At 36.7% G+C, this 14284-nt stretch overlaps 1 protein-coding gene and 1 pseudogene across 1 annotated transcript in view; one reads left to right on the top strand and one right to left on the bottom strand.

Moving 5' to 3' along the window:
- The window catches only part of Slc30a9 (solute carrier family 30 member 9), a 61404-nt gene that overhangs the window by 28298 nt on the left and 18822 nt on the right, over positions 1-14284 (bottom strand). Inside the window, exons 5-9 of the mRNA XM_090343662.1 lie at positions 13976-14068; positions 13296-13378; positions 5428-5486; positions 1980-2047; positions 282-384 (exon numbers count right to left, since the gene is read on the bottom strand). Of these exons, the coding sequence (XP_090199788.1) occupies positions 282-384; positions 1980-2047; positions 5428-5486; positions 13296-13378; positions 13976-14068 (406 nt within the window). The remainder of the gene's footprint in view (positions 1-281; positions 385-1979; positions 2048-5427; positions 5487-13295; positions 13379-13975; positions 14069-14284) is intronic.
- On the top strand, positions 6323-7090 carry LOC150055823 (phosphoglycerate mutase 1 pseudogene; annotated as a pseudogene).

Here is a 14284-nt window from a genome sequence, read left to right on the forward strand (position 1 = left end):
TTTACAATGCCAGCTGCGCTTAATGGCTCAGAAGTAAAGCAGCTTATTTTCTTTCTTCTATGAGCCAACTACAGCAATCATTCCTTCTTTGAATACGTCAACTTTTACATTATAGCCTAAAAGAACTACTGTCAATAGTAATAAAAATCCCCTTGGAAGTGGCGCTGTGGCTCACAGTGCTAGAGTGCTAGCCTTGAGCTGAAGAGCTAAGAGACAGTACCTAGGCCCAGAGTTCAAAGCCCACAACCAATCAAAAAAAAAAAAAAATCCCCTTTTCTCACCTGGTTACAAGTATCAGATAATGAGTGTATAGCTTCTGAGAACATACTTGCTGAACCCGTATAAATCCAAGCAAGAAATTTAAAGAAACAGTTTAAGCCATTGCTAGGAGAGAAAGAGAACAATATAGTGTAATTTTCATCGAAAGCTCACTTAATTGATTTTGTCTCTATAATAGATCCTGTAAAAGTAAATTTAAAAGGACTTTATTATTATTCAAGCAAAAATATAAAAATACAGAATATGGTAACATTAAGTACTCAAATGGAGAGGCAATGTTGAAAGTTTTATATTCTTTATGCTATAGTTACTTTCCTAGATTATCTTAACTATTTTAAATTGTCACCTGTGAAAGTAACCTGCGACTCTGTCTCTAACTTGAATCTCTACCTTGAGCTTCAGGCAAAGACAGAGATTCTTACTTACTAACTATAGTACTTACTAAATACATGTTATATACTAGGTACTACAAAGATTACATACATTCCTCCAATGAGAAAAACTATAATCAATTATTTGACTACTGTCTATCTGTGGCTGGGTACCCTACTTTCTCTGCTCCCCATTTCTATTTTCCTCTCAGTGAATGATGCAATATTTAACTGTCCTAGCCAGAACACTGGGCATTGTTTTGAATTATACCTTCAAAGTATTTCTTTTCTTTTTGTACCCATATTGGGGCTGGAACTCAGGGCTTCACATTCTCATTTGGCTCTTTTACTCAAGGCTGGTGCTCTGCCACTTGAGCTGTACTGCTAATTCTGACTTTTTGCTGCTTAATCGGAGATGAGACTCTTATGTATTTTTATGCACTGAGTAGTTGGGATGACAGATGTGAGCCACCAAACACTAGGCCTAAGTACTTTTTGAACTTGTCCATATTTTCCTAACTCTTCCATCCAAAAGCCTTGCCTGCATTTTTGTAAATGTCTTCCTCTAGTTTAATTCCCCTACAACTTCAAGAATCCTATGTGTTTATACTTATAGATTCTGTCAAGTATATGATAAGATATTTTTAAGAAATAAAACAACTAGCAAGGAATAGGATTGATGTTTTTATACAACCTAAAATGATTAATCAGCAAAACAACTAAAAGATAAAATAAGAATCAAACAGAGAAAATAAGGCACAAGAACATCACGAAAACAAGCACAAGCATATTCTTCAATAGCTGTAATGTGAGGTTGGTTACCTACTCCAAAAATAACCTTGGCAAAATCTAACATCTCAAAAACGTCTACAAATTCCAATAAAAACACAAGAGGATTTTCAGGTATCCGGTGTATAAAAATACATGAAGCACAAGAATGTCTGGGGCTGGGAGTTGGGCCTAGTGGTAGAGTGCTTGCCTAGCATGCATACGGTTTAATTCCTCGGTACCACATACACAGAAAAAGTAAGAAATAAAGCTGTGGCTTAAATGATAGAGCTCTAGTCTAGCCTTGAAAAAGCCCAAGGACAGTGCTCAGGCCCTGAGTTTAAGCTCCAAGACTGATTAAAAACAAAAAGAATATGTGTTTGTATGGAGTCATACTCTCTCCTATTGCTTTACTAACAACGTAGAATTGTTCAACTTCCTCTTAAAATAATGTCAGCCTCTAACTGCAGCTAGCAACCAAGTCATAAATTTATTTACTCAAGGGTACACATATTAAAAGAGTATATTCATATCTTCTAAAGCTTACTTTTGAGTACTTACATACAAATGGCAACCATCACCACTTTTCCTGGTCCCTTAAGAAACACTGATGTTGTTCTGGAACGCGGCTATAAAATAAAGGAAACAAACTCTTTCAGAGAACCACTGACACATGGGAATATTTTTCCTCTCAAAAATCTCTGAACACAGCCAAGCACTGTAATCCTAATTACTCAGGAGGTTGAGATCTGAGGATCACAGTTAGAATCCAGCTCGGGCAGAAAAGTCCCTGTGAAAATTTTATTATTTATTTATTTATTTGGTTGGTTGGTTGGTTGGTTGGTTGTTATGGGGCTTGAACTCGGCCTGGATGGACACTGTCCCAAAGCAATTCAGCTCAAGGCTACTGCTCTACCACTTGAGCCACACTGCCATTTCTGGTGGTTAATTGGAGGTAAGAGTCTCACAGATTTTTGGGCCTGAGCTGGCTTTGAACCACAATCCTCAGACCTCAGCCTCCAGAGTAGTTAGGATTACAGGCATGTGCCACCAGGACCCACTTGAAATTCTTATTTATCTTCAGTTAAATACTAAAAACTGGAAGTGGAACTGTGGCTCAAGTGGTTGAGGGCTAGCCTTGAGCAAAGAGAAGCTCAGGCCCTGAGTTCAAGCCCCACAACCAGGAGAAAAAACAAACAAAACAACAACAACAACAAAAAAAAAAAAAACTCTGAATAAACAGCTTACTTATTCCTTTTCTCCAGCATTTCCTTTCTCAAAATCAAGCAGATATAAATTAATCCTGGTTATTTGTTTCCTTGAATTCATGTGAATTCAGAAAGTAAGTATGGTGGAAAAACACACATTGAACTAAAATCTATGCACTGAAATTTTCTGTATCTTGAGCGATCTTCACCTCTCTCCCAGTCCCTCCCTCTCATCTCCACTACAAGTTGTATGGTTCACTTTCACTACTGAGATACATCTTAAGCTATATCTTAACATTTAGAAAAGAAACAGCTATAACAACTTAAATAATAATAATAAAAAGGAACAGCTAAGGCTAACAAATTTATGGGATTAATTTAACTCCTGACTTCTCTCAAGACAAAATACCTCACAAGAAAAGAATGTGGTTGATTCTTAGAAAAGAAAGGGAACCAAACAAGTAGAGAAACATTAGAGAAAGAGATTTTTCTTAAGCTATTTCTGGATACTTACTTCCTAGTTTTTTTCTTATACTCCCCCCCCCCCCGAAACACTATCACATTCTACTGTACACTAAGTTTTATCCATTCTTTCCCAATCATTCTGATAAAGACCATAGAAGATACACTAGCATTGCCTGGAAAAATGAGTCTCTACTACCTACAGAAAGCACTTTCAGCAGCACCAGGGTGCCAGAAAAATAAGAGAATACAAGGAGCCAAGATACCTAGCAGTCTTGAGAAACAACCGGTAAAAACTAACCAAGATTTCATAATGAATGCAGCTAAAGAATTGCATCTTTTTATACATCACAGTAGCAAGATGTTGACAATTACTGAAACTAAATATCCAGTATCTACTTTTGCAAATATCTGAAAATTTTTAACAATTTAAATGTTTCTTTAGTTTTTGAGGCAAGTGCAGAAAATTATAGATCCAGGAACAGCTGTATAAATCACTCTAGGTAACTAGTATTAGTCCATTTCAGCTAATGCTACTAAGCAGGTAAATATATTAGGTAAAGATAAAGACATAATTGAAGGTTTGCTAAAGAATTATCCTAAGAAGGTCACAGAATTAGGATCCTGAGAGAAGGTACAAGACAGTATATATTAAAGACCATATACTAAAGGAGCAAATGTTGTAAAGATAGTGTAAAATTAGATTATCAGAAGGAGCTATTGTTCTGGTGAGAGAATGCATTTGGCTAACCCAGACATAGTGATTTCACATCTCTCATTTTTGGAGTTCCTGTGATACAAAGAGCAACCTAACATAAGAAGTATCTGGGCCAGAAAATTCAAAAGGTGACATTTAATTCTAGCAAACAGGATTATTTCTGAATGCTGGAGAACCACTACCTTCAATGGGAGGGTAAGCATTTAAAAGGAAAAGAGTAACAGTAGGAAATGAAATATAGGTTTAAACAAATACCATATGAACAAAATGGGGAGGGGACCAGAAGGAAAAATAGCCAAAGAAATGTAAATTCAACTATACCAAGAGGTCCTACAGAAAACCTGGAATATTCACAAGTGAAGAGTGACCTCAGATTTCAGTTCTGTGCCATGGTGGGATGGAAGTGCAATAGACTGGATTCAGTGGAGAAGAGGGAAGATAACAAACAAATTTCTTATACTTGTCCCAAAATTAATTTCTTCCAAGAGAAGAAAAAGTACATTATTTTGACATATGTATATAAAAGTCAACAAAACTGGTGATGAAAAAAGGAGGTACACTTATCAGATGTTCTTTGATTTATATGATGGGGATAAGTCCTGATAAAGGCATCTCAATTTTAAAATATTTTAAGTTGAAAATGCATTTCAGCTTGGCATAGCCTATCTTGAATGTGTTTAGAACACTTAGGTCAGGCTAGTTGGACAAAAATCATCTAACACAAAACCAATTACATAAAGTGTTGAATGTGTCATGTAATAACTTACTGAAAACTGAAGGCTTTCAAAATGGCTAGATGAATAGGCTTCCATATCATCATAAGGTCAATAATTGCAAATTGGACCATTTAAGTCATGCCCATATATATCTCTATTTTTCCTAATGTAGTATGAAGCAAATAAAAACAGAAGGGTAGATAGTGAGATGGTAGAAGTTGGGGGAAAAAAAGGAAAGGTAGGCAATAGCTTAACTCAGTAAGAGAGTATTGTGGCATGGTCAAATATTAAGAACCCGATTTCTGTATTGTTATATAAAAAAAGAAATATCAGGGGCCAGGAGCTTGGCCTAGTGGTAGAGTGCTTGCCTAGCATGCACGAAGACCCGGGTTCAATTCCTCGGTACCACATACATAGAAAAAAACCGGAAGTGGTGCTGAGGCTCAAGTGGTAGAGCTCTAGCCTTGAGAAAGTCCAAGGACAGGGCTCATGCCAAGTTCAAGGCCAGGACTGGAAAAAAAAAAAAAAGAAAGAAATATCAAACTGGCTATGTAATTTTCTTTCAATAGTTATACTTCTGCAGTGAAAATAGAGGCTGATAGTTGAGATGTTTTACCAGTGTTAAGAGTAGAAGTGAAGAAAATTAGCACACACATGAGAGATACAAATGCTTGCTAATAGTCTACTTTTTCTATAGGCTCCAGAATATGAGAATATAAGAAATAGATAAAAGATTCAAATTTGATTCTTTTAATTTCAAGAAAATCAGGCAAGAATGAATAGAAGTAATTCTACTAATTACAATGTGTTCAAAAATCTTGATTAATATGCTAGAATATCATACGGACTGATGTTAGGATTTTGTTGAGCAATATACATAAGCATTAGTAGGAAGATATCCTTACCTTAGTGTTTCCCAAGAAATCTCTGTATTCTTTCAGTATCTTTTGGTTTCTAAACAGCCCTATAAGAATCAGCAAATAAATTTAAGTCACATTCATGCCAGTCAGTTTAGATTAATACAACTATTCTTTGCACTGCTGGGGTTTGAACTCAGGATCTAGAAAGCACTCTATAAAAGAGGGTGTCACTTTTCTTTTTCCTAAGCCAAACTAAGCCTATCTATACCTCCCTCATTTTGAAGTTATAGGTGTAAACTCCTATCAATGGTTTATTTATTGAGATGGCCTCATACCTTGGCACCATGATCCTCTCAATTTGTCTCCCAAGTAGCTGGGATGACAGGCACAAGCAATAATGCATGGCCCAAAACAATTCTCTTGAAGATTGTGTTAAATATGTTCAAACAGGAAAAATACCAAGGTTCCTTAAGAAATCTGGATTTGCAACCTGACTAAAAACTGGGTGAAGAACATAGGTAAACATTTTTCAAAGACGATATACAAAGCTCAAGTGGTAGCAAACTAAAAGCTCCTGAATTCAAGCCCCAGTGCCATCAAAGAAAGATGATAAATAAATAACCTATAACCATACGGAAAGAGCTTAGCATCATTAAAAATACAAATGAAAATCACAATGAAATATTACTTTCCATCCATCAGGTTAGCTCCTATTTAAAAAACAAAAAACCTCTCCACCCCTGAAATAAGTACTGCCAAAAACAGAGACTCTGGAATCATATGGTTGATAGGAATGAAAAATAGTAATTGTTGTCAAAATATGAAAGTGTCCCCAAAATTTTGAAAACAGAATTACTGCATAAAACAGCAATCCCATCCTTAAAGAGTGTATCTTTAAAAAGTATATTGAGATTCCACGCTGCATACCTAGTCTGTCGCCATGGCTGCCTACAAACTGGTGCTGCTGATCAGCACGGCGAGAGCGCGTGGAACCTGGAGAACTGCTTTAGTGGCTGGTATGATGCAGACCTGAGCCCAGGGGGCCATGAGGAGGTGAAGCGCGGTGGGCAGGCTCTGCGAGACACTGGCTATGAATTCGACATCTGCTTCACCTCAGTGCAGAAAAGAGCTATTAGGACTCTCTGGACAGTGCTGGATGCCATCGACCAGATGTGGTTGCCGGTGGTGAGGACTTGGCGCCTCATTGAGCGGCACTACGGGGGTCTGACTGGCCTCAATAAAGCAGAAACTGCTGCTAAGCATGGTGAGGCCCAGGTGAAGATCTGGAGACACTCCTATGACATCCCACCACCTCCAATGGAGCCTGACCATCCCTTCTATAGCAACGTCAGTAAGGATGGCAGGTATGCAGACCTCACTGAAGATCAGCTACCCTCCTGTGAGAGCCTGAAAGATACTATTGCCAGAGCACTGCCCTTCTGGAATGAAGAAATTGTCCCTCTGATCAAAGAGGGCAAAAGGGTTCTGATTGCAGCCCATGGCAATAGCCTCCAGGGGCATTGTCAAGCATCTGGAAGGTCTCTCTGAAGAAGCCATCCTGGAGCTGAACTTGCCAACTGGTATTCCCATAGTCTATGAGCTGGACAAGAACCTGAAAGCCATCAAGCCCATGCAGTTTCTGGGGGACGAAGACACTGTGCGTAAAGCCATGGAAGCTATGGTTGCCCAGGGCAAGGCCAAGATATGAAGGCGAGCAGGCTGACTGCTACCCCTCAAACACCCTCCCTGCCCACTCATTCCTATGCAGGTCACACTGACCACTTCTATACATCTTAAGTTGTAGGTAGCTGCAGATGGGGACCAATGGCTCCCATTTTCATTTTTAGTATTGTCTCTTGCACCCACTCCCTTCATAGAATCTAGTCAGAATGGCACCTTTGGGGTATAGGCTTGTAGCCTAAAGCCCAGGAAGGCTCCTTTTATATACAGGAGAGTTGGGTGATAATAATTTCAGTTTTTTCCAGTGCTTTGTTTACTAAGGACCTGCTTGAATGAATTGTGGTTAGGCAGGAACCCTGCCATGGCATGACCAATGAGAAGCTAGAGTTCATTGTGAGCCAGGCCTCATTCCTAAGCTCTGATCATCAGGTCCCTGTTGAGGAGACTCGAATCATTCCAGTGGAAGGTGACTTCAAAACAGCTTCCTGACTCCAGAGGTGCTGGCTCCAGATGGTTAGGATCAATCCTGAGCTACATTCTTGTGTTACATAAGGAAATACATATATATATATATATATATATACACACACATATATACACACACACATATATATACACACACATATTTATGTATATATATGTATATATACACTACACACACATATATATGTATGTAGAGATAATACTGAGTAAAAACCTTTCTAGAGGTTTTTGTGGCAGTTGAAATAGTCACACATGTGGTAATCAGAAGAGAAGCCATTCCTCACACCAATAAGGGAAAGTTCCTTGGCCTCAGAGGACAGGAATGCTTCCTGTTTCTACTTAAACTCCTCCTGCCTTGTTCTGTGGCAGTGAAATTCTTCTTAATCATGTGCAAGTGTTTCACTGTGTCTGGTTTCTGAATCATGTTCTAGTTGCTTGGCTCTGCCACATGGACCCTACACTTATTTTGAGAATAACTACTAAATCTCTCCAGATCAGTGTAATAAAGGAGTGATGTGCAATAAAGAAGTATATTAATTGAGTCTCAAAAGAGCTATTTCCACACCCATGTTCATGAGAGCACACAAGGAAAGTGTCGAGAAGGGAAGCAACCCAAATGTTCATGGATGGATGGATGGATAAAGAGAATGTGGCATGCACATACAATGTAATGTTCAGTGTTAAAAAGGAAAGAACTCTTGTCAAACACCACATAACATCAATAGTAACTTCCACAGTCATATCTGACAATACTTAAAAGCATATTAGCACAATTGTTTCTAATATTGCAACCTAACGTTTACTAATGAGATGGAGGGTGAGACAACATTTTGCTTAAAAGGGATTCAAAATTAGTGTTCTGAGACGTGGGCATACAGCTCAGTGGCAGAGCACATGCTGAGTACGCTCAGAGTCTTTGTTGAATCCCAAAAGCTAAAACAACAACCCCTTCCCCCCAAAAAAAGACTATGATATGGAAACAAGAGCTTTATTCTGTGTGATTGTTGTTCTTAATGTACTATGTTATTTCTCTTCTCTTTTGTTGTCCTCTGGTCAATCTCATTTTGTTACTGCATCTGACTTTGTTATATATTTTGTTTATTTGAAACAGGAAAGGGAAGGGGGAAAAACAAGATGATTGGGAGCGTGGGGGAAAAGAAATGGGGATAAAAACATGAGAAGGGGTATCATTGTGTGAGAAGCAATGCACCTACTATCTGGCGAATATAACTGTAACCCCTCTATATATTACCCCAACAATAAAAAATTAAATTAAATTTAAAAAAAGAAAAAAATCTACAGATAAGTTGGTACTTTTCACCACCAAAACTGATTGTAAATGTACGTGTTTTTGATCATTGAGTTTACATATTTCATATTCAATATTTCAAATATATACACAAATATATTTATTTTATACATAAATTTATATATTTCATCATTTCATTCATTATATATTCCATATATTTACTATAAAATAATAAATATATTTAACATATACTTTGTATTTAATATTTTCCATTCAAATAGTCTATATTTGAATATTAATATTTTATATCTAATCAAATATAGTTCATATTTGAACAGATAGGTACTAAATACTAGTAATAACTCATGCATAAAGTTTACTTATTATTATTGTAACAATTACCAGCTGCCCAACAACTGAAATAATTACACTTCTGAAATCTTTTGATATGATTCTGCACGAGAAACAATTGAATTATCCTATATATTCCATCCATTCATGACAGCACATTTTAAAGCACATGATTTAAAGTACTACATTTGTTAAACAGAAAATATAGGATTTCACTAAATTGGGCGAGGAGTTTGGCCTAGTGGTAGAGTATTTGCCTAGCATGCATAAAGACTTGGGATTGATTCCTTGGTACCAGAAACATGAAAAAACTGGAAGTGGTGCTATGGCTCAAGTGAAGTTGCAGAGCTCTAGCCTTGAGAAAGCTCAAGGACAGTGCTCAGGTCCTGTGTTCATGCCTCTGAACTGGCAAAAAGAAAAAAAAAGTATTTCACTAAATTCTTTGCTATTTGCTCTTCAACATGTCAAAATATAACATATTAATCATTCTAATGAAATGATTTGGTAGAGGTTTCTCTATAAAGAATTCAACTGATGCCAAAACAATGGATATTTTCTCTGCATTAACAGTAAGACCTGTGAAGTACTTCTTCAACTACAACTTAGGCTTTGAAATGTAATTGATGAAGATTTCTTGCTTAACTTTTAATGCTGTAAGAAGACCATAGTTACTGATATACCTTGCAATTTAAACAAGGATTCAGAATAAGTTTTCTATTTAAGTATTGGTAGGCCTTGTAATTTTACATTGATACATTACCAGAAAAAATAGGTCTGGCTTAATTAATTACATGCAATTTTTAAAATATTTTTCATCTTTATTATTAGGGTACAATAATTTTGCAAAGGGGTTTGTTGTGATGTATCAAATTTATACTACTTTCTTGGCCTTCCTCTCCCTGCTCCTTTTCTTTTTTTAACAGTTTTTAATGCATTTCTTGTTATTTTCATACATATATGTACTATATCTTCATACATATAGTATTTTCTTTAGCATATCGGTAGATAGAGAGAGTCAACAATATTTGCAACTTCTAAGAGGCCAAAAACCCTTACATACTAGGATTTGCTGATCCCTTCACACTGTTCAAAACATTAAAACTAAAGGACTAGATTTTACACTTAAAAGTGAATATTATATATTCCAGATCATAAGAATTTTGAATATATTCCTATTGCTCTTGACTACACTATCTAGAAAGAGACAAAATGTTTTCAATTTTCTTGAAAAGGTAGCAGAAAGTTATTCAGTCACTGCCAGAATTAAAGCTGTGTAAAAGTATCTTAGAGACTGACAAGTCACTGCAAGGAGTAAGTAAGCAGCTTTTCTAAGCCAGTTCAGCCATCACTGTCACCTGAACTGACAAGGACAAACATCCTTGAGATACATACTGAAATATTCACAGAGGAAATATAGAATTTGGGGACTAGTTTCTAAATAATCCACATTATTATCCAGGATGAGGAACAGGTAGGGTGTGTGTTAATTTCTATAAAGCTAGGCGATAAATACTTGAAAGATTCTTTTTTTCTGCTGTACTTCTGAGTATGTCTGAAATTGCTCTACTATAAGGAGGAAGAAAACAAAGTTAAAAAAATTGAAGATGTTAAAACATATTTCAAACATACAAAATGTAAGTGTTAAAATCTACCTACCCAATTTTAAAATGCCCATCCTATTTGACCATTTGAGATAAACTCATAGTAATTTCATGTTATAAAGGGAAAAAAGTATAAGGATAACATTAATGTATTCCCTGTAACAATGACAAACTAAAGAATATAAATTTTGCTACATCTAAATACTAGAATTCAGTTTTGAAAGGAGAATGAGACAGATGTAGACTCCTATATATAGATAGGAAAAAAATTATGATTACACTGGCATTTAAAAGGAGCAAGAGGCACATGCACATGCACGGTGTCACCTCATTTATGATTAAGTGAAAAAAATCTGCATGTAAGTTTAAAACTACACTGGGAGTATTCTGAAATATATACCAAATCATGAACTTCCCTCTAGGAAGAAAAAAAAAACCCGTGCTATAGAAAATAGAAGGTGGCTTATGATTCTTTGTACTTCTGATTTTTTTTTTTTAAAGGCAGGTCTCACTTTTTACCTTAGGCTGTCCTTGATTCATGATCCTTTTGCTAGAGATATCAGTGTGTTGTATTTGTGTGTGTGTGTGTGTATGTACATACAAACATCACATCATTTACTTCTTTACTTGTTATCAGTGGCATATTTGCTATACAAATATTCTACTACCTAAGCCAAACTCCATTTTCTTTTGTTTCCATTATTTTTCATTTATTTATTTTGTTGGTAGTGCCCCTTGAGCTCAGGGCCTGGGCACTGAGCTTTTTCACTCAAGACTAGCACTCTACCATAAGATTCTCATGAACTTTCCTATCCTGGCTGGCTTCAGATTACAATCCTCAGGTATTAGCCTCCTGAATTGCTAGGTCTACAGGCCTGAACCACTGACACCAAACTTTTCATTATTTTTTTTTCTGCCAGTCCTGGGGCTTGAACTCAGGGCCTGGGCACTGTCCTTGGTCTTTCTCAAGGCTAGTGCTCTACCACTTGAGCCACAGCACCACTTCCAGAATTTTTTGTGTATGTGGTACTGAGGAATGGAACCTGGGTCTTCATGCATGCTAGGCAAGCACTCTAGCACTAGGCAATGCTCCTGGCCCCCTTTCATTATTTTTTAAATAAAGTTTTGAGCTGGACGCGGTGGCTTATGCCTATAATCCTAGCTACCCAAGAGGCTGAGATCAAAGGATTGGGGTTCAAAGCCAGCCTGGGCTCAAAAGTTTGTGAGACTCTTAGTTCCAATTAATCACCAGAAAATGGGAAGTAGGGCTGTGGCTCGAAGGGTAGGGCAATAGCCTTGAGCTGAAGAGCCCAGGCCCAGAGTTCAAGCCCCACAACCAACCAAAAAAAAAATAGACAGATAGATAAATAGATAAACAGACAGACAGACAGATTCTTGTATTTATGCCTGGGCCAGCTTCTTGTGTAGGTAGGATGATAGGTGTGTGCTACCACAACCAGCTTTTATGGGGTGAGATGAGATTTTGTGAACTTGCTGCCTGGGCTGGCCTCAAACCACTACAAGGCTCACAACCACCATCTTCAGAGTAGTTAGGATGACGGGATGAGTGCCGTACCTAGCTGTGTAGTACTAGTGCTAACAGTATTATGGGTCTCGTGCTGGTGCGGCACGAGCCATGCTTTCTCCAGCCGGGATTTTTGCGGAGATCGAATCTGTAGGAATTTTCTGCCTGAACTGGCTTCAGACTGAGATCCTATAGACTTCTGCCTCCTGAAGGGGTAGGAGGAGTACCTTACACTAAGAGCATAAGCCTCTGGTTCCTTGAACTTCATTTTCTCTTGAATCAGAAGTCTGTATGAAACTTCTGCCATAAATACATAGCTATATAATTAAATATCTAAAATATAATGTTTCATTATCCAAAATCAAACATTAAACCAGATTAAGCTTTCCGCATGTTATTTTCATCTGTATCTAAAAACATCAAAGACAACTTCTAAATACCTGTTGAATGAATTAAGTAGCTGAATGAATAGTTTTCATTTAAGAAAGTAATTTCCTGTCTAGTCTACTATCACTTTTATAACAAATATAATCTTTAAACCAGACCATAAATTTTAATAGTCAAATGTATTACAGAATCTACAAACTATAACTTTTCTCTTCTTATAATTACCTTTCAAAATTTATCAAAGAGGCCATCATGACAACACAGGGCTACAATCACAGCACTTGAAAGGCAGAGGATGGTGAATTCAAGGCTAGCCTGGATTACACAGGGGACCCTGCCTTAAAAAACCAAGGGCTGGAGATGTAGCTCAATAATACAGCACTTGTCCTGCATGAGTAAGGCTGTGTGTTTAATCCCCTAGCACAAAAAAAAAAAAAAAAAGGAAAAAAAATCTAAAAAGTTATCAAAGTAAACAACAAGAAAGTAAACCTTGTGGTTAATAAAATAAATCCCAAATGAAAACTGTTATTTTTCTGGAACCAACACAGCCAAACCATGCAAACAACAGAGAATACATAGTTATTATAGGCAGTTTTTACATGCTACTTTTCAGTTAACTCTGCTTTAAGGTACTTACGTTCTCGATATTCGATTTCTGCTTCCTTACGGAGTTTTTTCTCTCTGGCAAGAGCTTCAGGGCTTCCCCAAACTTCCAAAGATCTGTGCATACACACATGGTCACAACCAATAAGCATTTTGAATGAACTCATTATAATTATATTTTCATGTAAATTAGCTATGTAAGAATCTTAAAACATGAAGACTTTTCAGAAAAGTATCAAGAATTTAAGGAACTCTTTTTTTTTTTTTTTGCCAGTCCTGGGCTTGAGCTCAGGGCCTGAGCACTATCCTTGGACTTTCTCAAGGCTAGAGCTCTACCACTTGAGCCTCAGCACCACTTCTGACTTTTTTTTCTGTGTATGTGGTACCTAGGAATTGAACCTGGGTCTTCATGAATGCTATGCAAGCACTCTACCACTAGGCCAAACTCCCGGCCTCTAAGGAACTCTTTTAAATTAAATCTAAACAGTAAGAATAATTCAACAGCAAACTTTCTTATAAATTATGACTTATACTTAGTTAACTAGTATATACTAGTATCGATAAGCAGGTTTACAAATATGAAAATTTTTCTGCTTTTTTAAAACATCATTTTACAATGAATCTGTTAAAAATGTTTTTATTAGTTCTAAATTTGGCTTACACTTTTATTCTTAAAAACAACAACATAAAAACACCCCAAAACTAAGTTCTTACTTTGCCTCCACATCTGATCTCAAGTATACAGTAAAGGACTCAGTATCTTCATGGGGACTTCGTCGTCTGATCTTCCTAAGTTGATCTAGATCACTAGAGAAAGAAACAGGCTGAATTTATTCAAATTATGGTTTAATAATATTATAATTAACTCAACTTATAAATTAAAAAGAAAACTAAATACAGATAAGAGCAACTACATTGATCCCTCTTAAAAGTAATTTGCCTGTGTATCTCTTTTTATTTTTTTTTCACCAGTCCTGGGGCTTGAACTTAGGACCTGGGCACTGTCCTTGGACATTTTTTGCT

Source organism: Megascapheus bottae, chromosome 13 (genome assembly GCF_031878675.1).
Source record: "Megascapheus bottae isolate mThoBot1 chromosome 13, mThoBot2.hap1, whole genome shotgun sequence".
NCBI lineage: Eukaryota > Metazoa > Chordata > Mammalia > Rodentia > Geomyidae > Megascapheus > Megascapheus bottae.